This window comes from Neoarius graeffei, chromosome 7 (assembly GCF_027579695.1).
Source record: "Neoarius graeffei isolate fNeoGra1 chromosome 7, fNeoGra1.pri, whole genome shotgun sequence".
Lineage (NCBI taxonomy): Eukaryota > Metazoa > Chordata > Actinopteri > Siluriformes > Ariidae > Neoarius > Neoarius graeffei.
Window position 1 is genome coordinate 61,190,958 of NC_083575.1, and position 25,923 is coordinate 61,216,880.

The 25,923-nt window shown below is 39.7% G+C and overlaps 1 protein-coding gene across 8 annotated transcripts; it reads left to right on the forward strand.

The window, feature by feature from the left end:
• Positions 1-25,669, forward strand: trim9 (tripartite motif containing 9). Of its 8 annotated transcripts, XM_060924796.1 has the most exons (11): positions 1-840; positions 15,092-15,187; positions 15,420-15,542; positions 17,986-18,096; positions 18,967-19,120; positions 19,286-19,431; positions 19,868-20,006; positions 23,597-23,635; positions 23,912-24,215; positions 25,231-25,393; positions 25,583-25,669. In XM_060924796.1, exons 1-11 carry the CDS (start codon positions 1-3, stop codon positions 25,658-25,660), a joined length of 2,193 nt encoding a protein of 730 aa, XP_060780779.1. In that variant the 3' UTR covers positions 25,661-25,669. The 8 variants fall into 8 exon arrangements, with proteins under 8 accessions (XP_060780779.1, XP_060780778.1, XP_060780781.1 ...); XM_060924795.1 differs by lacking the exon at positions 23,597-23,635; XM_060924798.1 differs by lacking the exon at positions 23,597-23,635 and having other exon boundaries at positions 23,912-24,161.
• The last annotated feature ends 254 nt before the right edge of the window (positions 25,670-25,923 follow it).

Below are 25,923 nucleotides of genomic sequence, written 5' to 3' on the forward strand. Positions count from 1 at the left end.
ATGGAAGAAATGGAAGAGGAGCTCAAGTGCCCGGTGTGTGGCTCTTTTTATCGCGAGCCGATCATCTTGCCGTGTTCCCACAATATTTGCCTGGCCTGCGCTCGGAACATCTTGGTGCAGACGCCGGATGCTGAGTCTCCGCAGGGCGGCCGCGCCTCCGGCTCAGCACCGTCCGATTATGACTACCTGGACCTGGATAAGATGAGCCTGTACAGTGAGTCGGACAGCGGCTACGGTTCTTACGGCGGCTTCGCGAGCGCACCCACCACCCCTTGCCAGAAGTCGCCGAATGGAGTGCGCGTGTTTCCTCCCGCTGCTGTTCCTCCGCCGCAACCTCAGCACCAGCTGCTCCCGCAGTCCATGGGCACACCGCCGATCCCGCGCAACGCCTGTCTGACGTGCCCGCAATGCCACCGCAGTCTGACCCTGGACGAGCGTGGCCTGCGCGGCTTCCCCAAAAACCGGGTGCTCGAGGCTGTTGTGGACCGGTACCAACAGAGCAAGGCGGCAGCTCTGCGCTGCCAGCTATGTGAGAAAAGCCCGAGGGAAGCCACAGCTATGTGCGAGCAGTGCGACGTGTTTTACTGTGACCCGTGCCGCCTGCGCTGCCACCCGCCGCGGGGTCCACTCGCCAAACACCGCCTCGTACCTCCCGCACAGGGGCGCATCAGCCGGCGCGCCAGCCCGCGCAAAACCTCCACCTGCACCGAGCATGAACTGGAGAACCTCAGCATGTACTGTGTGCAGTGCAAGACACCTGTGTGCTACCAGTGCCTCGAAGAAGGCAAGCATTCTGCGCATGAGGTCAAAGCGCTGGGGGCCATGTGGAAGCTGCACAAGGTGAGGGAGAGGGATGATATTTACTTAAAATGGCATTTACCTACAATGGTGAATGAACAATTACAGTACAAATAGACATAACTGAATTCATATTGAAACACACACATGTGTGTATATATATATATATATATATATATATATATATATATATATATATATATATATATTATGTGTGGGTGGGTGGCACAGTGGTGTAGTGGTTAGCGCTGTCGTCTCACAGCAAGAAGGTCCTGGGTTCGAGCCCAGTGGCCGACGAGGGCCTTTCTGTGTGGAGTTTGCATGTTCTCCCCATGTGTGCGTGGGGTTTCCTCCAGGTGCTCCGGTTTCCCCCACAGTCCAAAGACATGCAGGTTAGGTTAATTGGTGGCTCTAAATTGACCGTAGGTGTGAATGGTTGTTTGTCTCTGTGTCAGCCCTGCGATAACCTGGCGACTTGTCCAGGGTGTATCCCGCCTCTCGCCCATAGTCAGCTGGAATAGGCTCCAGCTTGCCTGCGACCCTGTAGAACAGGATAAGCGGCTACAGATAATGGATATATTCACCTTCCTGTGTGGGGTTTGCATGTTTTCCCCGTGCCTGCGTGGGTTTCCTCCGGGTGCTCTGGTTTCCCCCACAGTCCAAAGACATGCAGGTTAGGTTAATTAGTGGCTCTAAATTGACCGTAGGTGTGAATGTGAGTGTGAATGGTTGTTTGTCTTTATGTGTCAGCCCTGCGATGACTTGTCCAGGGTGTACCCCACCTCTCGCCCATAGTCAGCTGGGATAGGCTCCAGCTTGCCTGCGGCCCTGTAGGACAGGATAAGTGGCTACAGATAATGGATGGATGGATATATATTCACTGGATATGAGCAATCGGACGCTCTGATTGGCTACTCTACTACTAGGCTATCAGCTTATATACCGTGAGTAGAGAAAAACAAAATGGCGGAATGTGACGAAATAAAAACTCTGGTTGAAAACAAAACCTCTCAAAATACAAAAAAGTAACAAAATATGGATGGTAACAAAGTATTTGATGGTAAGAACGTATCTTTTTTTATTTTTCAAGAATTATTATGATAGCATTTTTCATAAATTGCTACTGTCATTTCGCTGGTTTGTTTCCATTCTAAGCGGAAATTATTTTGTCGGACATTTTGTATAAAGATTTTATTTATCAAATTTGCTAAAGTTAAAAATAAATATGCTCTGTTTCTCAAAATCCAGTGAATGTGGATGGACTAAAACAGTTATTCCACTCAATCTCATTGTACATGGCTTATAGCCGACTCGGGGCTCCACGCCTCGTCGGCTATCATCTCATGTACGACTCGATTTCGTGGAATAACTGTTAAATATATATTATTGTTTTTGGATGATATCCTGCCTTACAAAACTGGATAAGTATCAGATCCATACTTTCAGTCCATGAGGTTATGGTCTTTTACAACAGGACACCTCCCCTTCCCCCTGTACATAAACACAGGATACAAACTGTTTTAAAGCCTAATGCCATCATGTCCACGATGGTCCGCATAACTTATCAAAAGAACCTCCAGAGTGTTGGTTTTGCCACTAAGGAGATGCCAGAATCATATCCTTATCTGGTATTGGTCAGCACTCAAAGCTTTGATATCATTCACATCAAAAATGAAGGGAAAGCTTCATGAATATACACAAGTGTATCCATAAGTATACTCTCGCCATTTTAGAATCCATGTTTGGTTTTGAAACCTTTCAGCTATCTAGGATTCTTCAGCATGACACTGAAGTGCTGCTTTATGAGAATGAAAGAGCAAAAATATAGGCTACGCTTCCCATCTCTGCATGTGCCATGATTTATCCGACTGTAAAGCAGTTTTACCCCATCTTTACGTCATCTAATATGTGGGATTTTTCAAACACACATGAAAATTCTTATGAAGACTGCTATGAGAGCTTGTCTTTAAGAGTGTCAAGGAGTCATGGTGACTCATTTACCGTAATAAATCGTGATAGAAACATGGCAGTGATGAACAGAAGTGGCAGCTCTGTTCTGGTTAAAATTCAAAGCACAAGCGAAAAGGAGTAGGCTGTGATTCAGGCTGAAGAGAAAGCTGTGGACAAGGATGCATCCCTTTTCCTCTATAAATATCTTGTGACTGATTTAGTACACTCAAATCACAGACTAGGTTGTGTTCAGGTTGAAAGCAAAGTGCTTGGCTACTCAGTAGGGTCAATGTCAGATGGGTGTCCTGTTTTACCAATAAAATTATGAGTCCTTTAGCTGGTGTGGAAGAAGTAAATTATTATTAGGGTATTATACCTGTTCCTTAAGGGGACTGAACATCTCTATGGGAATATTTAAGGTGGATGTGTGGTTTTGTCTCCATAGTGATGTTAAAGGCATGTGTGTTTTTACAGGCAGCAGTAAATGAATGCTCTTTTACTGTGCGTGAACGAGAGAGAGAGAGAGAGAGAGAGGAACACCTCATATCGCTAACTCTCACAAATTTACTTATACATTTATCCATGTGTGTGTGTGACACTTTGATCCAAAGTGGCTTACAAGTGAGACAGAAAAAAAACCCAAGAATTTAGTTCTTCAAGTATTTGACACCAATACAAATGATGCAGAAATATATATCCACCAAAGATCTGCCTGCTGACATGTAACAACAGCATGATAGTTCTTGAACTAAGCGGTAGCACATTGGAGGACTGCAAACATTGGTCACAAAGTGATCAGGTGGACTAAAAATGAGAGTCATGTTACCTAATAATACGACTACTAACAATAATGGAATAGTGGGAGTTCATGTTTGTTTTTTTGTTAAAAAGGTAATTCCAGGGTATAATGCAACATGACATGACTGTATGTGTCTGTGTATATATATATATATATATATATATATATATATATATATATATATATATATACACACACACACACACATACACACATGAGAATCATGCATTCATCACGGCTGTATATATATATATATATATATATATATATATATATATATATATATATATATATACAGCCGTGATGAATGCATGATTCTTATTGGTCAGAAGGTGTTAATGTTTCTATCACAGTAGGTCTGACAGAAGTGCTGACTGCAATGTTTAATAATATGGCCTGAGTTTCCCAAAAGCATGGCAGCACAAAGATCATCGTTAAGTGGTAGAGTGAGCAGCACAATGAACACTCTCTCTCCTAGTGAAGATGCTCTTAGTGTTAAGAGGCTTTTGGGAAACCCACCCATCTTATCATTCCTATAATAACAACCTATGCATTGAAGCTCCACATAAACAGATTTAAAACTTGTAATTGTTGATATGGTGATATTTTTAGTGAAGAGATTTTTTATATGTATATTTTGGAAGGACTCTCCAGTACCTATGTTTTAGTAGTTAGAGGTAAAGCTGTAATTTTCCATCATATATATTTTCCATCAGAGTCTTTAGGATGGTGGGCTTTGTGATTTCATATACTATGACAAGCTGCATTTTTATTTTGTTTTATTAATGTCAAACGAGAAAAAGGAAAGACTGAGCGATGAGCAACTGTTTATAGCTGTTATAACATTAAACTTAACTATTATTACTTTAAACTTAACTATTTATTAAAAAGTATGATGTGTTGTTCAGTAATTAATTTAAAATGTTTGTTTTGGCACATTATTGTTGCAAGAGATAAATAAAAGCCTTTGGGTATGTGCTGTTATTTAGATGATACTTAACTACAACTTCACTTCACATTGGAGCACATCACTCATTTGTTTGGGCTGATCTTGGAAAAGAGGAATTTTATGAATGTCATCAGCAATACAAAAGGTGGACTGTAAATTCCACTATCACAAAACCATTCCATATTTTGGCTTTTAGACATTATGGTTAGTTGACTATTTCTTTTTGTACAGCATGGTGGTGGTATCACCAGCTGCAGTTCACACACAAACCTTGGAGACTGGAATGGACTGTAAACACTGATGAGTGACTCTACACAGGTGGATGAAGTTCCCAGGGTTATTCTTTAGCCAAGTATCTATTGAACATAATGCATGCACCTACAGGGAGCCAATGGAGTGAAAGGTCTTGTGCTCATTTTGGTTCCTGAAGACCAGACATACACATTTTGGATAATCTGCAATGTTTTAATCCTTTACTCTCCAAGGACTATTAGTTTGTTGTGCCCAGACTTCACACTTAACTAAACATCTTCCGTATATTCAAAAGTTATTGAATAATACATAGCAGTTTGATTATACAGTGTGTTCTGTAAAAGCACGTTTGGTCATGATTGTAAACCTAAAGTTTCAGATAGATGAGCCTTAGGTTGTAGTAGCAACAAGAAAATAAGATGGGCAATGAGGTGATGAATTGAAGGGTTTGGCAAGAAGAGTCACAATTACATGGACAAAAATTCTCTGTTCCTGCTTCTCTTTCCTCAGTCTTGAGTCAGTCTCTTGAAAAAACGTAATCTAAAATTTCAACTCTCTGAAAACTATTTTATTGTGCTTCTCAACTGAGAGAGACGGAGCAGCAAAAAAACCCTTTCCATTCAGAAGACAGAATGTGCGTGGGTTAAGTGTCTACGTGGTGTGTGTGAGAAGGGGGAATATTCTCTGCCTGTAGCCAAGATTATGACAATGTGTAGGAGGTAAAGAAGAGAACAGATTTAGAAGCACTGCAAGGTTACTTTCCCAAGCAGGCATGTGTGCACCACAACTGTGTGTATTTGGCTGTAACATATCCAGTACGTTCGAATGAAATACCAGGGTTCTCCTCATAGTGTTCTTTACTGTCGTGTGTGTGTGTTGTCCAGGGTGGTGTCCATATATGGTATGTGATCTATTTGACCAAGGAAAACTAAGTCTTCAAAGTGAGATGAAATCTCTGAAGAAAACGCCAGGTTACACAGCTGTTAGGCTGTATCTTTGGTGTGCATTTCTGAGTGTGCGTCTCTTTGTGTACACTTGTACCTACAATGGGATCCTTTGTCTGTGGGTCCTGTTGTCGTGGTGATGTATCAGATTCCCATGGCCACAGTAAACTGGAGCTAATCTGAAGGTTTTGCATTGGATGACGGTAGAGGTCTATGATTTTGAGATGTTTTGATTTTGTGAATGACTTGAAATTACACTGGTCAATAGATCAAATTGAGCTACTGTGGATTGGTTATTGTATGAGTAAAAGGATTTACTTCATACTTTATAAAATACTTTAACCAAGGTCTGTATAAGAAGTGTGTATATTGCAATAGTTCAGAAAAGAATCCATTTCTGGAAAATCTCAGAGGACACTTTTAAAATGGAGGCAGGGAACAGTGACTTTAAACGACAAAGCAATTTTGAGCACAGTCTAATTTATTCTAGTAGTTGCTGATGCCAGGAAGTGATAGCCACAGAGTGGAAGCCTGTAGAGCTTTCACTATTAGCAAGGGTATAAATTATGTAGGCTGTATTCAAGCTTTATTGCTCTCCTATGATGAACTAAATTTCATTGTACATTTGTGCAGTGACAATAAAGGTATTCTATTCTATTCTATTCTATTCTATTCTATTCTATTCTATAATATAGCAGTTACTCTAGCATGTTCTGTACTGGAGTAGAGATCCTGATTGCCTGTATGTATAATTTTTACTCCAGTAGGACTGAGTTGAAAATGTGATCCAGTACACAATGGACAACTTTTTTCCATCACTTAAGTGATACAGACACACAAAGCACACAAGAATGCTACAATCTGACTCTTTTATCTGGCACCACTTATAGCTCTGATATTCATTACTCTCTCTTCTTTATGTTTTATTAGTTCTGTGAAGCTTCAATTTAATTCTAAAAATTTATTTGGTTTGGTTAATTACTTTAGCGAAGACTGTGCCTTTCCATTCATCTTCTCAGCTTTACATGCATCTGTTCTTGAGACACTACAGAGGTCTGGACAGTACTTTCACTGAATGAAAACAACTAGCTTCTCTCCAAAGCAACATGCTTGTCTTCTGTTGGTCTAAACTTTAATTAAAGTTTACATTAGTGACTGTTCAGAGTAATATTAAGAGGCATTAGCACTGATCGTGTTCAGTGATAAAGGTCGCAGTGTGTGATCAGTATGAATGCAGAAATAAAACGTGTAGACATGACTGTGTTCTTTTCATAAAGGCCAATGTAGAGAAGACCTTTTCACTTTCTTTGAATGCTGCTTGTATTAGAGGTGTGAATGTGTATCAAATATCTAATATGAAACCAGCTTCACTGTAGTAATATTAAGTATTACATTTTAGAAACTAATAAAATAATAGTTTTATCTTCAAATGGCAGTAATAGAATTATGCAAATTTATTAATATCTTCCCTTCAGTCATTTTAAATTGCATGTTCAATCTTCATTCCTGAAGTGACTGTAAGGCTTGGATAACACTTCCAGTGCGAAATTAAATGGTTTGTGTTGACACAGCCCTGTAAGTTTAGTCATTGAAACAAATACACAAAACACTTGTACTTTCCTTTATCTAGAAGACACAATCTTTCTTAAAACCTGTTTATAAGCCATCTTTCATGTTTCTTGTGGGTGTTAGAATTTGCACAGGTTTTTATACAACCCCGATTCCAAAAAAGTTGGGACAAAGTACAAATTGTAAATAAAAACGGAATGCAATGACGTGGAAGTTTCAAAATTCCATATTTTATTCAGAATAGAACATAGATGACATATCAAATGTTTAAACTGAGAAAATGTATCATTTAAAGAGAAAAATTAGGTGATTTTAAATTTCATGACAATAACACATCTCAAAAAAGTTGGGACAAGGCCATGTTTACCACTGTGAAACATCCCCTTTTCTCTTTACAACAGTCTCTAAATGTCTGGGGACTGAGGAGACAAGTTGCTCAAGTTTAGGGATAGGAATGTTAACCCATTCTTGTCTAATGTAGGATTCTAGTTGCTCAACTGTCTTAGGTCTTTTTTGTCGTATCTTCCGTTTTATGATGCACCAAATGTTTTCTATGGGTGAAAGATCTGGACTGCAGGCTGGCCAGTTCAGTACCCGGACCCTTCTTCTACGCAGCCATGATGCTGTAATTGATGCAGTATGTGGTTTGGCATTGTCATGTTGGAAAATGCAAGGTCTTCCCTGAAAGAGACGTCGTCTGGATGGGAGCATATGTTGCTCTAGAACCTGGATATACCTTTCAGCATTGATGGTGTCTTTCCAGATGTGTAAGCTGCCCATGCCACACGCACTAATGCAACCCCATACCATCAGAGTTGCAGGCTTCTGAACTGAGCGCTGATAACAACTTGGGTCGTCCTTCTCCTCTTTAGTCCGAATGACACGGCGTCCCTGATTTCCATAAAGAACTTCAAATTTTGATTCGTCTGACCACAGAACAGTTTTCCACTTTGCCACAGTCCATTTTAAATGAGCCTTGGCCCAGAGAAGACGTCTGCGCTTCTGGATCATGTTTAGATATGGCTTCTTCTTTGAACTATAGAGTTTTAGCTGGCAATGGCAGATGGCACAGTGAAGTGTATTCACAGATAATGTTCTCTGGAAATATTCCTGAGCCCATTTTGTGATTTCCAATACAGAAGCATGCCTGTATGTGATGCAGTGCCGTCTAAGGGCCCGAAGATCACGGGCACCCAGTATGGTTTTCTGGCCTTGACCCTTACGCACAGAGATTCTTCCAGATTCTCTGAATCTTTTGATGATATTATGCACTGTAGATGATGATGTGTTCAAAGTCTTTGCAATTTTACACTGTCGCACTTCTTTCTAATATTGCTCCACTATTTGCCGGCGCAGAATTAGGGGGATTGGTGATCCTCTTCCCATCTTTACTTCTGAGAGCCGTTGCCACTCCAAGATGTTCTTTTTATACCCAGTCATGTTAATGACCTATTGCCAATTGACCTAATGAGTTGCAATTTGGTCCTCCAGCTGTTCCTTTTTTTGTACCTTTAACTTTTCCAGCCTCTTATTGCCCCTGTCCCAACTTTTTTGAGATGTGTTGCTGTCATGAAATTTCAAATGAGCCAATATTTGGCATGAAATTTCAAAATGTCTCACTTTCGACATTTGATATGTTGTCTATGTTCTATTGTGAATACAATATCAGTTTTTGAGATTTGTAAATTATTGCATTCCATTTTTATTTACAATTTGTACTTTGTCCCAACTTTTTTGGAATCGGGGTTGTACATGCAACATTTAGTAAATCATTTAGTAAATCAGGATCTTATAGTGCAAAGCAACACACCACCATGACACGTTGTGTATTTGCTTAATGTAAATATTTTTTAAATGATTGAGATGGCAATTATAAAATGTGACCAATACCATACATTATATTTTTGCTTGCATTTTTGCATTTTATCATACCGGGATTTCAATACTATGAATTTAATACAAAATCCTCCCATGCTTTCACATATACACACTAATACAGACATGAATATACACACCACCTACTCATCTGTGTGTTACTCTTTTGAAACATATAGTTTCTGGAGAGGACTGTGCACAGAAAGCCAGATACCAACACAGCATCCTCTGTATCTTTGCCTCATCCTTCTCTTTTCTATGGCTTTTCTCTGCATCACCCCTTCCTGTTGTATTCTGTATGTCAGAGAACATGTTCAATGTTATTTGAGGACTGCTTTGGAATAATCAGGTCAGGTTTAAGTAGCCCCAGGTGCTGGACAGAGCGACACAAAAAGAAGAGATGGGGGAAGACAAAGGGAAGAAAATAGCATGTTCAATACCAGGAGGGAATGGCAAGGGAGCTGCTCTATCTCTTTCAGTCATTTTGCTGTTTTAACTCCATCTCATCACTTTCATTGTTCTGTGACGGTGCTCTACTGGGACATCTGCAGAATGACTGCAGAGCCAGGAACAACCTTCTCAGCGCAGAGTATAGGACACACACACGTAACACACATATTAAGCTTTATGAGTACCATTATCCTCTGCTTCACACCTCTCTTTAACAGCCATTTCGAGAGGAAGTAAATTGGGCTGAAACAGAAACCTCCCATACAGATGCACAGCTCCTGCTCCTAAGTCACCAATGACTCCATGATTGCTCAGTGTTACTGATATGGATATATGTTGCAGTATTCGGTCACACAGTTGTAAATGTATATGTGTATACATGAGCTCATTATTTCCGTTCAGATTGAGAAGCATGTGCACTATTTGGGGCGAAAGTTCATGAGTGACAGTTCAAGTTCATCTCTGTCGTCTACTGGTATTCTCATGGTGTTAAAAATGGAAACTGCAGTAGTGCATTAGAAAACCAGTAGTAGCTGAAACATTTAGGGATGAGGATGCAATGTTAAAGCACTATGGAAAGACAGAATTGTAGATTATATCAAGTAGTCTTCAAGATAATGGCTAAAATAATAATAATAATAGTCAAGTCAAGTTTATTTTTATAGTGCTTTTAACAATAGACATTGTTGCAAAGCAGCTTTACAGAATTTTAATGATTTTAAACATGAGCTAATTTTATTCCTAATCTATCCCCAATGAGCAAGCCTGTGGTAACAGTGGCAAGGAAAAACTCCCTCAGATGACATGAGGAAGAAGCCTCAAGAGGAACCAACCAGACTCAAAAGGGAACCCATCCTCATTTGGGTGATAACAGACAACGTGATAACAATTTTAACAGTAAAGTAACAGTAATAATAATCTCATCTCATCTCATTATCTCTAGCCGCTTTATCCTTCTACAGGGTCGCAGGCAAGCTGGAGCCTATCCCAGCTGACTACGGGCGAAAGGCGGGGTACACCCTGGACAAGTCGCCAGGTCATCACAGGGCTGACACATAGACACAGACAACCATTCATACTCACATTCACACCTACGGTCAATTTAGAGTCACCAGTTAACCTAACCTGCATGTCTTTGGACTGTGGGGGAAACCGGAGCACCCGGAGGAAACCCACGCGGACACGGGGAGAACATGCAAACTCCACACAGAAAGGCCCTCGCCGGCCCCGGGGCTCGAACCCAGGACCTTCTTGCTGTGAGGCGACAGTGCTAACCACTACACCACCGTGCCGCCCAGTAATAATAATAATAATAATAATTTCCTCATTATTGAAATCTCTCTTATTTATCACACATTATTTGTAATTTATGCACTTTCAAAAAATACACATTTGGCTCTCTAGTTCTAAACAGATTGAAGCTTTGCTATGGCCGCAGGCCTGCAATATGCTGCTTTTGTACTGCCAGACCAGCAAAGACTTCCACATTGAAGTACGAAGTCTGGCGGGTGGGGGGTGTCAAAATTTTATCATGGTGTTCATATTTGTTGGCTTTGTATTGTTACTATCCCAATTTGTTTTCATTGAAACAATCCTTCAAAGTTTAAAATCAGTTTATGTTGTGACAGTGAATGTCGCACTAGATAGCAGTGAAATCTAGTTTAGAAACATAAAGTCCAGTTATGGCACTGGAAACTATATTGTGAGCCAAAGGTGGTCCAATATTTATCCACAGTTAAAGCTTTTAACAGCATTTGAAATGTGTGAAGTTTAGTGGGAATGGATATTCACATGTGTGCAGAAACATTAATGTACAAAATTAAGCAAAAATGAGTGATGTGTGTCGGTGGTGTAGTGGTTAGCACTGTCGCCTCACAGCAAGAAGGTCCTGGGTTCGAGCCTGGTGGCCAGCGAGGGCCTTTCTGTGTGGAGTTTGCATGTTCTCCCTGTGTCTGCGTAGGTTTCCTCTGGGTGCTCCGGTTTCCCCCACAGTCCAAAGACATGCAGGTTAGGCTAATTGGTGGCTCTAAATTGACCGTAGGTGTGAATGGTTGTTTGTCTCTATGTCAGCCCTGTGATGACCTGGTGACTTGTCCAGGGTGTACCCCACCTCTCGCCCATAGTCAGCTGGGATAGGCTCCAGCTTGCCTGCGACCCTGTAGGACAGGATAAGCGGCTACAGGTAATGGATGGATGGAGTGATGTGTGTGTGATGCATGTGGCTAATTAATGTATGAGTTCTGTCCTACCAAAAATCTAATTTATGTGTTTCATAGCAGTATCATATACTAAAGAGCTTTGACACAGTATTACCTTTGGCTGTTTTATTTGTTTTAGCTACAGTTTTTTTTACTAGCCGTGGAATAGAATTAAGTACTCTAAGGTGACCTTCATTTATCAGTAAACTGAATAATAACAGAGCAAAGACATTGTGCCTGGCAGTTGGTCCTTTGAATAATGACTATTAAGTAAAATCCTTGAACATTTGAAATGAGCTGTTGTGTGATAGAGGAAGGCTAGCTAGTGGGTGGAAATTGGCAAATTGCCACATTTGGAGAATATGGGTTTAAAAAAAATCTCACTTCACTGTGGGATTGTTCCTCATGTTGTTAGGAGAAGTGATTGGATATAGCAGAGTAGAGATGCCGTACGATTGGTTGAGTGTTTAGAGGCTGAGGCAACATGCACAAATTTATCATTTCTGACAGTTTCTGTCATCTTCCCACTCGCTACGTTACTCTCGGCAGCAAAATAAAAGGAACAGGCTTAATTAAGCCTGATTGCCCTGCAGGGAGGTGTTTATGCACAGTATGTTCACCCCTTCACTCACTTTTACAAATTGCACACCCTCTCTCACCCACATAATGAAACAATGAGAGATGATGAGAGAATGACTCTTATAGTGGTGACAGTTTTATTGCTATCAGCAACAACTAACTGTACCTGAGGGGTACAATCATCTCCTCTTATTGCTTGCAGAGTGCTGATGTAGCAAGACACCCACACATACATACACAGTATAAGAGGTCATAAGGTTGTCGTGGGAAGCATGTAATTTGATAGTGATTTGATTTGATTACATGGACATAAAATATTTTAGTACCTAGTTGAAGCTGAAGAAATTGTTTATCCACAAAAGAGTAAAGTGGGTAGGCCATAACGCTGCACTGTTGGCAGGCTGTTCTCAATGTGAGACTTCTCAATGTTTGGCCTGGCTCTCTGAAAGAGAAAACAGCAATGTGGTGAAGAGAGTTTAGTTTAAACTGCTCAAATAGCATCTAAGCTCCGTTTTGGTCGCTATAAAAGAACTCTAAATTAAGGTCATGGTTCATGTTATGTTGTTGTTCTCTCTTTTTCTCTTATTTTTCTTTGTACAAGTCCTGTCCTTTCTTGTCTCTCAGAGAACTCACTCAGTTTGATCTGTTTTACATAATTATGTATGAATTTCCTCTTGTCTTCATTCTATTTATGCATTTTCATATTTGAATACAAATCCACTTCTTTTGGTTAGTCAATCTGGAATGTGACATTAAGATAAGATAAGATAAGATAAGATAAGATAAGAGAAGAGAACTTTGTTCATCCTGAAGGACATTCTTGTGCCAGAGGTTGTTCAAAATATGCAACATAAGAATGAGAAACAATAGAGTAATAAATAAATGTTACACCAGTGCCTAATAGAATAGCAATACAAGTAAGATAAGTTTAGTAAAATTAAGTTAACTAAAAAAAAAAAAGCCTGTTATTAGAGTAGTGCACACCAAAGTTAAAAAGATATACAATTCGTAGACCGGTAACGTATAGTGCTTTAGTATTGAGGGAATGGGGAAGTGGGAATGGATATACAGGGAACCTAGGGAATTGTTTGGAGTAGAGGTGGGCCATCATCATGATACATAAAGAGATTTTTACAATATATAATATGTGTTAGTCTCCTAAAAACTGTCAGCAAAACATAAGTATTGCATTTAAAAATAACTGGAAAAACTTAATCAATACTTTTATTACTGTCTACAGAAAACATATTTTACAGATTTAAATATTTAAATCAGCTGCCTTTAATCAGTAACTGTTATTAAAAAGTTTGAAAAGATACTGTGATACCAGCAATATCTCAGAAACATGTCATTTTCATGATATTTATATTATAGTGTCATATTACCCAGGCCTATTCTTATGCTGTGTATTGTGACGTGTATGGCAGAAATGTAGTCGAGGTTCAGTGGATAATGTTCTGCTCTACTGATCAGAAGGTTATGAGTTTAAATCCAAGGACCATCAAACTGCCACTGTTGGCCGCTGAAGCCTGGTTCTGGATACTCATTTTGTGACCTTAACAGGGATAGACTAGTTAAAAATAAAAGTTAGGATCTGTTTTGAAAAAAAAAAAGTTTATATGAGCATGGAATCATACCATTTCATATTTACTTTGGGATATTTTAGTTTCATTTATTTTTTTTACTTTGGGTTGTTGACCTAACCAAAATTAACCCATACTAAATATATTCATTTGGAATTGCATTCCTAAATTTCATGATAGACATAGTATAATGTAGAAGTCAGCCTTGCCTATTGTGCCGTACTTTCCTGCAAATTATTATCATCAATACCTTGAAGTTGATCTGTGTTTTTCTGTTTAATTAAAATCAGTTGAACAGGGTAATGACACTGGGGGAATGCTGTTCAGTAGGAAATTCTTCCCAAGCTTTCTAGTGTTTGGTGCATGTGGTCACTGGATGTGTGTCTGTGAAAGAGAGAGAGAGAGAGAATAGGGACTGTCTCATTGGATGACATATATCACTATAGCACTGATGGGATGTTTGTATTTCACATCACTCCTGTAGCTTCCCACACTCAGGAAACACAGGGTCACTCGAGTCTCATGTGCTCTGTTTCCTGTTCACTCACCCATCTACTGTTATACAAACACACACACACACACACACACACACACACACAAAATCTTTTCCTTTATATTTCTACTTCATTTAATTTCTCTTTGTCTATTACAGTAACTGTGTGGCAGATCACACAAGTGATGCCATTTCCTGGCATTATCAAAACAGTGTTGTGTTTTTAAAATTGAAATTATGATTATTGTTAGAATTATTCATCCAGGAATAAAATAGTTTTATTGCATTGTGAGTTTATATATATATTTTTTTCCAACAGAAAATAGGTTTTGTTTACAGTCTATGTGATTATTCTATTTCCTAGTCAAATTAATTCAGCTGTAAATCTTGTAACTAGCACTGTGTGCAACCAGGGAGTTGAAAAATATTAAATTAAGCACTTGTGATTTACAGTACAAGATTAAATAAAAAAAAAAAAGTCGAGCTAAACTCAGCAGTATTGCAGGTTATGTTTAATGATTTGTGTTTGATATGTGAAGAAGTCCCTTATTAAAGCACGTTTAACTGTGCAGCCACAGATTCTAGTATTCGCACCATTACACATGAACAGATTTATCCAACATAATTCCAATATCTATCTGTCTCTCTCTAGGGTCAGCTCTCTCAGGCACTGAACATCCTGTCTGATCGAGCCACTGAGGCCAAAGAGTTTCTTGTTCAGCTCAGAAACATGGTGCAGCACATACAGGTAATCACCACAAACAGTTTGATGTGAGAGAGGAAAAGAGTGGCGAGGGAAATGAAATGAAACATGTACTTAGTTAAAAGTGAGGAAAAGTGTTTTCATACCTGCCTTTGACCTGTATTCCTTTCTTTAGACTGTGGTTCTGGTGTCACAATGGTGTGTGTGTGTGTGTGTGTGTGTGTGTGTGTGTGTGTGTGTGTGTGTGTGTGTGTGTGTGTGTGTGTGTGATTCACAGGAGAATGGAGTTGAATTTGAAGCATGTTTGGTGGCCCAGTGTGATGCACTGATTGATGCTCTGAACCGCCGGAAAGCTCAGTTACTGGCCAGAGTGACCAAAGAGCATGAGCACAAACTCATGGTAAATGCACTAATCCATATATACAAACTTTATAGCTAAAGTGCATCTTCTTATTGGAAATTCATGTTTATAGTGATCACCGATTAATGTTTTAGAAGACAACCAGCAGAAGTAGTTCAAATGTTAGTGTTATTTAACAATTATTCACAGAAGGCAAAATGAATATCGGTGAATAATAATCGAGACAAAGTCGTGGTTATTATTCACCGATATTCACTGAGCCTGAGGTGGACAATTGTTTTAGTATAAATACACAGATGATTATTTAAAAAAATAATAAATCATATTATCTTCAAAAACGGCATGCAGATGTATTGTGAGCAGGGTTATGTCACTTATCTATGTGACTCACATAAAATAATTTGTTTTAAAATAGATAAAATAAATCACAATTCCACCTTACCTTTGAATAGTTTTAGACCAAACTTCGTAGCATCTTTAGTGCTTTTAGGAACAGCATTTTCTTTCATACTTTGTAACTCTTCCTCGCTTACAGTGACGAAGCAATTGGCCGGCATTTTGTCGAGTCGCTCGAGATGATTATCGAGAAATAGTCCGAATCTCTCGACCGATCAGTGTACGCGATTTCCTATAATCACCTCCATATTTATACTAAAATGTATTATAGTGAGATGCTGTGTTACAATGTGCTGAAATTGTTATGCTACAAGCATCTTATTCCTGTGAGATGTTTCTTTTGTGTGTGATGTGTTGAATTTTGCTGTGCCTTCTGTTCTTGGTGCGTGGAACATTGTGGGCCAGATGTACGTGACTTGATGTAGCTGCAAAATGTGCACCCGATGCGTCTAACAGTAATTTTCAATGTGCTATGATTGTGACTCATCATGCAAACTGTGCTGTGTGTATTAAGTGAGGCAAAAATTGCAGTTTAAATGCTGCTGTAAAATGATGAAAAAGATCAAGCATACAGTAAAATCTTACATGTCAGAATGTCAGGGTATTAATGCAGCTGAAATGACATTAAGTCTGCCATCAAACCCAAATTAAATCAAATAAATAAACCGTTTTAACCCTATTTAAAAGAAAATGTTGTGCACAGAATGAGCAGCTTCATATAAAAAGTGCGCAACTAAACTGTAATAACTGCATGTAAACAAGGCAATTGAGAAAAAGGTGAAGTAGGCAGCGTGTTTTGAGTGAGGTTGACAGATGTGTGTGACCAAAGCAGCCCAAAGGACAATAGTGATTTCACTGAGATACAAAAATTGGTCTTGAATTATTTGACATTTTTAGTAATTACAAAAATCAACCTTTCCCAACAGTTCAACAGGGTTCCAGTTCTGTTGTAAAACTAAGCACCTGGCAACACCACCCACACAACTCTGAGCAGCCCGTGTCACTAATTTACTCCTGCTTTAAGAGGCAGACAAAATCAAGCAGAAACCTGGCTGGCACTAATTTTCCAAAGTTTAGTACACCACACAAAATCTCAGCCTCACTCTTCTTCTTTTTTTGTACTGATTAACCACTTCTTGTGCGTTTCTCCTTCAAATGCATCGGTCTGAAGGAGAGAAGTGCACTTTACATGAGCTTGGTGCATAAACTGCACCATAAGACTCTTACGCCAGTTTCTTATATAACACACACATTTTTTTTTCATGCATAACGTGACCTAATTACACCTGAAACCGTCAGGCACAGACAGGTTATTACACCTGACCTTGTGATTTCTCAAGTTTATGAGGTTGTGTTTTGTGTGGAGATTACCGTAGAGGCAATAAAATGCCTGAGATTTTCCAAACTATGAAGGAGCAGTCTTTCTATTGCCTCTAGTCTCCGTGGAGCCATGGATCTGTTGCTATGGTGACCAAAATGTTGGGTCTCTAGGATTGTGTAGTGGTTCAAGTCAGAGGAAGGAGCTACACACACACACATACATACACCCCCACACACACACAGCTAGTGTGATGCCAGATGGAAGTCACGATTTCTATCAAGATGCAAGCTATTCATTATTATCCTTAGGGTATCCTCATGTTTCTTTCAAACTGAAGAGTTTTCATCCATTAACACACACACTCACAAACACACACACACACACACACACACACACAAACACTCATACAAAAGGAAAACACGCATGTTGCTTGCTTGCAGAGGATGCAAATAGCCTTTCCTCTGTTGCTTAGCAACTCAACCTCAGCACCACTGACAGCAGGGGAAAGAAACAGATTTATCAGAGTGATTTAGATAAATCTAGAGAGAGAAAGAGATAGAAAGAGAGCGTAATTACCAAGTGTATGCAATATCCCTTTTGAGTGGTGATCATGTTTCTCTTTCCCTCCATCCATCTGTCATTCTTTCCCCCGTTCTTTCTATCTATCTATCTATCTATCTATCTATCTATCTATCTATCTATCTATCTATCTATCTATCTATCTATCTATCTATCTATCTATCTATCTATCTATCTATCTATCAGGTGGTACGTGATCAGATCTCTCACTGTACTGTGAAGTTGCGTCAGACGACGGGATTGATGGAATATTGTCTTGAGGTCATCAAAGAAAATGATCCCAGTGGCTTCCTGCAGGTCATCTATCCTTACACACATTATAAAAATTACACACATTGTTCTGCATTCAGAATGCACTTCAGCCAGGGATGTAGAGGGAGGGGAAAGCTCTGTTCAATCCACCCACCCACCCACACATCGTTCTGCTAGTCCAGGGAATTGAACAGGTGACCTTTTGGTCCCAAAACTGCTTCTTTATTCTTATCCTTTTATTATTATTATTATATATTAGAGAACTGGAACTGAAGTTTGCAAGACACCTCACTAAATACACAAGAAATAGTTATCTGTATTCAGACTGTGGTGGAGCTTCAGTTTTTGGGTGGTCTGTTCATATCATTATCTGCACACTGTTAATTCCTCTTAGGCTGCTAGTTGTTTTTTGTTGTATTTTTTCTTGAGTGAGTTATCAGGGGACACAGTAGTTGGGACAGTATCTGCACTAGCTAGTTGTGGGTATCTGTTAGCTCATGTATAGTGTATCAAAAAGATTCTCTGACTTGATGACTTGGAAGAAGTACGTGCACATTTTTTGTGCTTTTACAATTGCTAATAAGAAGGATTCACTATGAGGCTTTTTTTAATGCTATAAACATTTCTCTGTATAAACACATGTTGGCCAAACAACTCATTTTTTATGTTAAAGATGCATACAAATACTGTAACTTGTATCAAAATCCTTTTCGTAACATTGAAGACAAAAAAAACCTAACAACTGACAGTATGAAGTTGATAATTAAAGCATCCTTATAGAGCAGTGCCATCAGCAACACACAATGGCTTTATAGGTATTGAACCATGCTCACAATTAATCGATTAGATGGACATTGCCTGACCATGCATATGCACTCAATTGCATTTTTGTGTTGTGTGTGTGTGTGTGTGTAGATCTCTGATGCACTGATTCGTAGGGTGCATATGACTGAGAGTCAGTGGGGTAAGGGCACACTCACGCCACGTATGACCAGCGATTTTGACCTGACGTTGGACAGCAGCCCATTACTACAAACCATCCACCAGCTTGACTTCGTACAGATGAAGGGTATAATTTCCATGAAGTATTGTATCTGTGTGTGTGTTTATATCTTATCTTACTAATCATATATTTGAGTGTGGGGATGCACGTTAAGTGTACTGGTGTGTGTGTGTGTGTGTGTGTGTGTGTGTGTGTGTGTGTGTGTGTGTGTGTGTGTGTGTGCGCGCGCAGTACCTGCAGCACCAATCCTGCAGCTGGAGGAGTGTTGTAGTCAGACCAACAGTGCTACTCTGTCATGGAAACAGCCTCCTCTCTCCACCATCACTGTGGATGGCTATATACTGGAGCTGGATGATGGCAACGGAGGGCAGTTTAGAGTGAGTGTTATACTGAGCCCCCCCAACACACACACACACGCAGAAAAGCACATATACACCTGAACATCCACACATACACATCATGTCTTTTTTATTATTTTAGGCTTTCTGCGTGATATACATGTTACTCACTGCAGTATTCTATTTATACACTTTTATTAGGCTGCCACACACACTTATACACACGTGCTCCCTTTCTCCCTTTCTAAACAGGCCAAGTTCTTTTTTAGGCAGCCAGGTCCTTGTGTTCTGATTTCTGCTCTATTTTTACAAAAGGATGACTGAGGAACTCTTGAGTGTTGTCCTTTCCACCATTACACATGATCACTATGTCTTGAAAAGAGTCTTAATTATGCCCATAAGCTGAGCCCCACAGGAAATATTATGCATGTGGTTGGGCTTATCCTTCAGTACATAATGTGATCTTACTCCTCAGGAAGTGTATGTTGGCCCAGAGACAATCTGCACAGTGGACGGACTTCACTTCAACAGCACATATAAATCTCGTGTTAAAGCCTTTAACTCCAGTGGAGTGGGGCAGTACAGCAAAACACTCGTCATGCAGACCTCTGAGAGTAAGTGATGTCACCTGTACTTCGGCACACACACAGACACTCTTCCATTAGATATGCTTGGCTCTTGATAAGTACGGAAGCTGGGTGATGTTCAGTAAGTAGTAGCTAAAGAATTGTACATGTATTTAAATAAAGTTGGACTCAAGAGGCTTAAACAGTGTTTTTTTTTGTTCTTAGTACTTCTGTTACATTGTGTTAACTATATGATATAAGGTACACTTTTAAGAACTGCTGTTATAAAGCCTTTATTTATGTAAGATTTCTTTTTTCTAAAACACTAAAATTAATGATTTAGAATAATGCAGTCATTTAGGGTCATTTAGAATGATGCAGATGAGCTTGCGGTCCCTAATAGCTAATGTTCATGTCTATTCATATGAGCCCTTCTGGGAAAAGTAATCCTTTAAAATCTGGATTATATCTCATCAGGAGTGATTCAGAGAACCACCCAGAATGAATATTCACTATACATTTTGCAGGCTGTCCATCAAACAAAAGAGTTGGTGTAATAAACCATTTCTTTGTTAATAAAATGAAAGCATTGTTGTTGTTTGTTTAAACAAATGACATCTGCTAATTACACTTATAACTAAAAGGGCACTCAGAGAGCACAAACCTACGCCATGGGCAATAACTGACTCTTCTATGGTATGCAAATCTGCAACCACAAACACTTTATATGTCTGGATATATTTCCAAAACTGTTATGTGCCTACATGTGTATCCCAGAGGTTACTGGTACCAGTGAATGTGGATTATGATATGGAGTAATCATATTTCTACATTGGTTATGTTTTGTCCGTACTGAACTTTACTGCCATCTGTTGGATTTTAAGATGTATGGCATTGTTGAATTCAGATTTCTGCCAAGGCTAAATGCTGTACAGGTAGTCGTCGACTTACGACCTATACGACTTACGACCGATCGGCTTTACGACCGCCTGGTTATGACTGGTAAGTGTTTCCCAGCTGAGCTAGCTGAGCGTACGACAGTTTCCGCCCCAGCTCCCAGCAGCGCCTCTCACCGCGTACAACAGTTTCCGTCCCAGCTCCAGGCACATGCGCAGTCTCTCTCGCGCTCCCTCGCGCACTCCGTCATACAGTTTCCGCCCCAGCTCCAGTCACATGCGCAGTCTCTCTCGCGCTCCCTCGCGCACTCCGTCATACAGTTTCCGCCCCAGCTCCAGGCACATGCGCAGTCTCTCTCGCGCTCCCTCGCGCACTCCGTCATACAGTTTCCGCCCCAGCTCCAGGCACATGCGCAGTCTCTCTCGCGCTCCCTCGCGCACTCCGTCATACAGTTTCCGCCCCAGCTCCAGGCACATGCGTAGTCTCTCTCGCGCTCCCTCGCACACTCCGTCATACAGTTTCCGCCCCAGCTCCTGGTTTATGAAACGAGCAAATCCTCCCGCCAACCCGAGCGTTGCAACAGCTGATGATGACGTAGACGACTCACAGCCAAGTACCAGTGATGCCAGCGGTCACTAAATTTTGTATTTTGCTACGTATGTTTTACATTTGTATTTTGGTATGTTTCAAACTAAAATGTTTTCTATTTTTCACACCTGTATTTCGTATTTTTTGTTTTGCACATATTAAACGAATTGTACTGTATGCAGTGTAGTATGCAGTGTTTGACTTAAACCAAATAATGAGCCAAGGTAATGAAATAAGAAAATGTTGATAAAATAAGACTTTAAGATGATTACAATATCATTACACATCACAATATACTTACGTTCATTTAACATAGGCCGACTTACGACCAGATCGGTTTACGACCGGTCAGTCGTAACCAAACGCAGTCGTAAGTTGACGACTACCTGTATTTCGGAATGTCAGCAAAAGTGAAAATACTGTAAATTTGTGGATCTGTCCCACGACCAAAATTTTATGGGCTCTTCCTTGGCCAATGTTACACCCTTCCAACAAGTTTCATTTGGAAATTGGGTCAGTCGGTTTTTCACAATCCTGATTACAGTAGACAAACACCGTCGCCACAGGCGTGCTCATTGGGGATAGATTAGGGATAAAATTAGCTCATATTTTAAGTCATTCAAATTTTGTAAAGCTGCTTTGCGACAGTGTTTATTGTTAAAAGCGCTATACAAATTGACTTGACTTGACAAACAGACAAACAAGTCGCACTGAAAACGTAACCTCCTTGGTGGAGGTAATAAAAAAGAAGCTGTCAAGCAAACAATTTATAACCTCTTTCACCTTCAAAACCTAGGACATCAGAATGCAATCACAATTAATGTTCAGGCAACCTGCAACTTGCAACGTTCAAGCAGTACTTGCACACATTGACGTGGATGTGACATTTAAGTAATGAAAGAATTTGGTGGAATTTATGTTTCAACCACTGAAGTGTATTTATCACATGTCTTCCTTAATTGTACTGAGTTCTCTGAGCACAGTGGTGATTTAAAATTTCCCAGGAACTCCACTGAGTCTCATACTGGTCATTTGCCACATAACTCTTCTTATGATTATGGTTTCCATTCATATTTAACCTTTTCCTGCTTAATTGCAGGTGCATTTTCATGTAAAACTCATGTCTAAATTAAGTTTCCAAATACAGTTCTAAAATAAAATTGTCCCATTGTCCCTAAAATTGATTTCATTCGGAACACTTCAGCTTTAAGCTATTTGATTTCAAAATCTAGCAGGGCTACGACTTGAGACTGCATCTTGGACACCCTGTTTTCAAATCTTGTCAGAAATGCAGGGTTAAAACTCATGCCAATTTTTGCCCCCTTATATTAATTACCTCAGTATACAGTATACTGTTGTCTGGTCTGTGTTTGTTCTGACATTTGGTTTGGAAAGTGACTTCTCCAAATTCTCTGCCAGACCAAGCATAAATCCTGCATAAGAAGAATATTCAATCATATAATTATCATTGGGTGGCACGGTGGTGTAGTGGTTAGCGCTGTCGCCTCACAGCAAGAAGGTTCTGGGTTCGAGCCCAGTGGCCGATGGGGGCCTTTCTGTGTGAAGTTTGCATGTTCTCCCTGTGTCTGTGTGGGTTTCTTCCAGGTGTTCTGGTTTTCCCCACAATCCAAAGACATGCAGGTTAGGCTAATTGGTGGCTCTAAATTGATCGTAGGTGTGAATGGTTGTTTGTTTCTATGTGTCAGCCCTGTGATGACCTGGCGACTTGTCCAGGGTGTACCCCGCCTCTCGCCCATAGTCAGCTGGGATAGGCTCCAGCTTGCCCGTGACCCTGCACAGGATAAGCGATTATGGATGGATGGATGGATGGATGGGTGGATAATTGTCATTGAGTACACAGATATAAAAAAAACATGTAGTTCAACTAATATGCTATGCAATTATTTTAAAGGCTTTATGACAGTTTTAGGCATGAGGTGATGTATCACTGAACAGATCCAGCTTCCTTGATCAGCTGCTTTACCTACCTCTCTCTCATCAACCCTCCTTTCTATCACTCTTTATTTTTCCTTTCTTTCTTTCTTTCTTTCTTTCTTTCTTTCTTTCTTTCTTTCTTTTTCACTCCCACCCCCTCCCTTTCACTCACTTTCTCCTCCCTCCTTCTCTCTTTCCTTTTCTCTCTCTCATCTCAGCTGGACTTGCCTCATGTGATATTAACGCTCTAGCTACAGGTATGGATGGCTCTCTTAACCACAATCTGCCTCCTCCTTTTCCTTGTCATTATTATAAACATATTCACCCGTACCCTTCTGCTCCTATGTTTTTAGTTGCTCCTATATGTGTCTTCTGTTTGTGTGTATGTAAGTGACGTCGCACTGGAGTGTCCTGATCATTAACAGTAACCATTCAAATCCATAACTGCTCAACTAATGTAAATGTATATTAAAATTAAGCCCTCAGTGACCAACATGTGTGTGTGTGTGTGTGTGTATGACTCCTTCTTACAGTTGCCTGGTTTACCTTTGACCCTGCGTCAGCCCATCCAGACATCATACTGTCTAATGACAACCTCACAGTCACCTGTAATAGTTACGATGATCGTGTCGTCATGGGCAACACACCTTTCTCCCGTGGTGTGCACTACTGGGAAATGACTGTAGATCGCTATGACAACCATCCGGACCCTGCATTTGGGATTGCCCGGGGTGACGTGCTAAAAGATGTAATGTTGGGAAAGGATGATAAAGCCTGGGCCATGTATGTGGACAACAACCGCTCCTGGTTCATGCACAACAACTCCCATACCAACAGGTACGGAAAGGAGAGGTATATCTTAGAGTATATGTATATTGGGGTATATTAGGGCTGTGAAATTCCTTGTGAGTTTTTAGTTACTTCAAAGATTTAGCATCAGCATGCATTTAAGTATTAATTAGCCCTTTAGGTGATCCTTTTCATGCACAGTCTCCTCACTTATGGGTAAATTACCAAGTCACTCAAGACTATTACTGTAGTTTAGCATAAATCATTTACCTGAATTCTGTTGCTCTTGAGACTAAGCTATTCTTGATGCAGCATGCCTCTGGTCATTTTTACAAACTTTCTATTAAAATAATAATAATAATAATAATAATAATAATAATTTTGTGTGTCTTAGGTTTTTTAAAAGGTTTATTTTAAACATTTTTATACCTCTGAAATCAGTTGCATTATGCAGCAGCCCTAATGTGTATAAATTTTGTACGTCAAGAATATTGCGATTTTGTTCAAAAATTATATTTTGTAGAATTTTTGTTCATCAACAGTAAATATTTTAGACTTGATTGTGAACATTTTTTGTTTTATTCTTCATGGTTTCACTCATGGTGATATTTAGAAAAAGTCCAAATTCATATGGTATGCAATATTATGTAATTAAAACATCTAGATATGGTTTGAAACAAGCTGTGCATCAAAGAGATATAGTCACAGAAAAGTTGATTTAATAAGTGCCTTTTTGAAATTGTTTACGACTTATGTGTGATACAATCTTAATGTTTAATTAGTTACGATTGATTTTTATTTAATTAGAAAATGTATATGTAATTGGCAATAAAGTATGCCATCAATAACTTGCATTTATAAGTCTTTCCTACATCCTTATGATAATTGTGATAATTCCTTATGATAATTGTGATGATTGTGTGATTTATGATAATTGTGATATTTATGTGAAATTTATTCTGATCTGCACTATTGCATATATACTCATGAGTGTTAGTGTGCATGTGTGTTTCTTTGTGTGTGTGATCAGACTCTGAGTTCAGAATCTCTCTTTTTTTCTCAGAACGGATGGAGGGATTGGTAAGGGAGCGACAGTTGGTGTTTTGTTGGATTTCACCCGGGGGATTCTGTTGTTTCTTATCAATGATGAGCAACAAGGTCCTGTGGCTTTCGACTCATTGGAAGGTCTTTACTACCCTGCTATCAGCCTCAACCGCAATGTTCAGGTAACACAGAACAACCATAATATCTAGCCAGCACACACACACAGCAGAAACACAGTGTACTGGGTAATGATTAAACTGATGACAATTATTGCTTCCATTGCTTCCATATCACCTCTTGTCAATGGCAAATTTTGTGTGTGTGTGTGTGTGTGTGTGTGTGTGTGTGTGTGTGTGTGTGTGTGTGTACAGGTGACTCTTCACACTGGACTGCCCATTCCAGATTTCTACACACTTGGTGAGACAGACCCTTCAGGATCCGTCTGCTGAAGACCAACATAACAACACACACACACGCACGCACACACACAGAGATGGATAAGATTTACTGATATTCAGTTCTCTGCTGTTTATGTGAAATTCTGGATTGGTTTAGGTGTTCAGTGCTTTTTAATAAGCTTAGCTGCTTTTTACAGCTAGTCAAATTAAATTACTTTACTTTCTGAAAAGCAGAGGCAGCAGGAGAATAGAACACTACTGTACATTTCTGTTTTTAATCCCAAAAAGTCAGAGGTTTTAGGTGTAGTTTTGAG

What these genes read in the sequence shown, in the direction of transcription:
- trim9 (XM_060924796.1), top strand. Translation starts at nt 1, where the DNA reads ATGGAAGAAATGGAAGAGGAGCTCAAGTGCCCGGTGTGTGGCTCTTTT. An exon ending in TATTAACGCTCTAGCTACAG is followed by an intron (nt 23,636 to 23,911) that starts GTATGGATGGCT and finishes TCCTTCTTACAG; the next exon opens with TTGCCTGGTTTACCTTTGAC. An exon ending in GCCTCAACCGCAATGTTCAG is followed by an intron (nt 25,394 to 25,582) that starts GTAACACAGAAC and finishes GTGTGTGTACAG; the next exon opens with GTGACTCTTCACACTGGACT.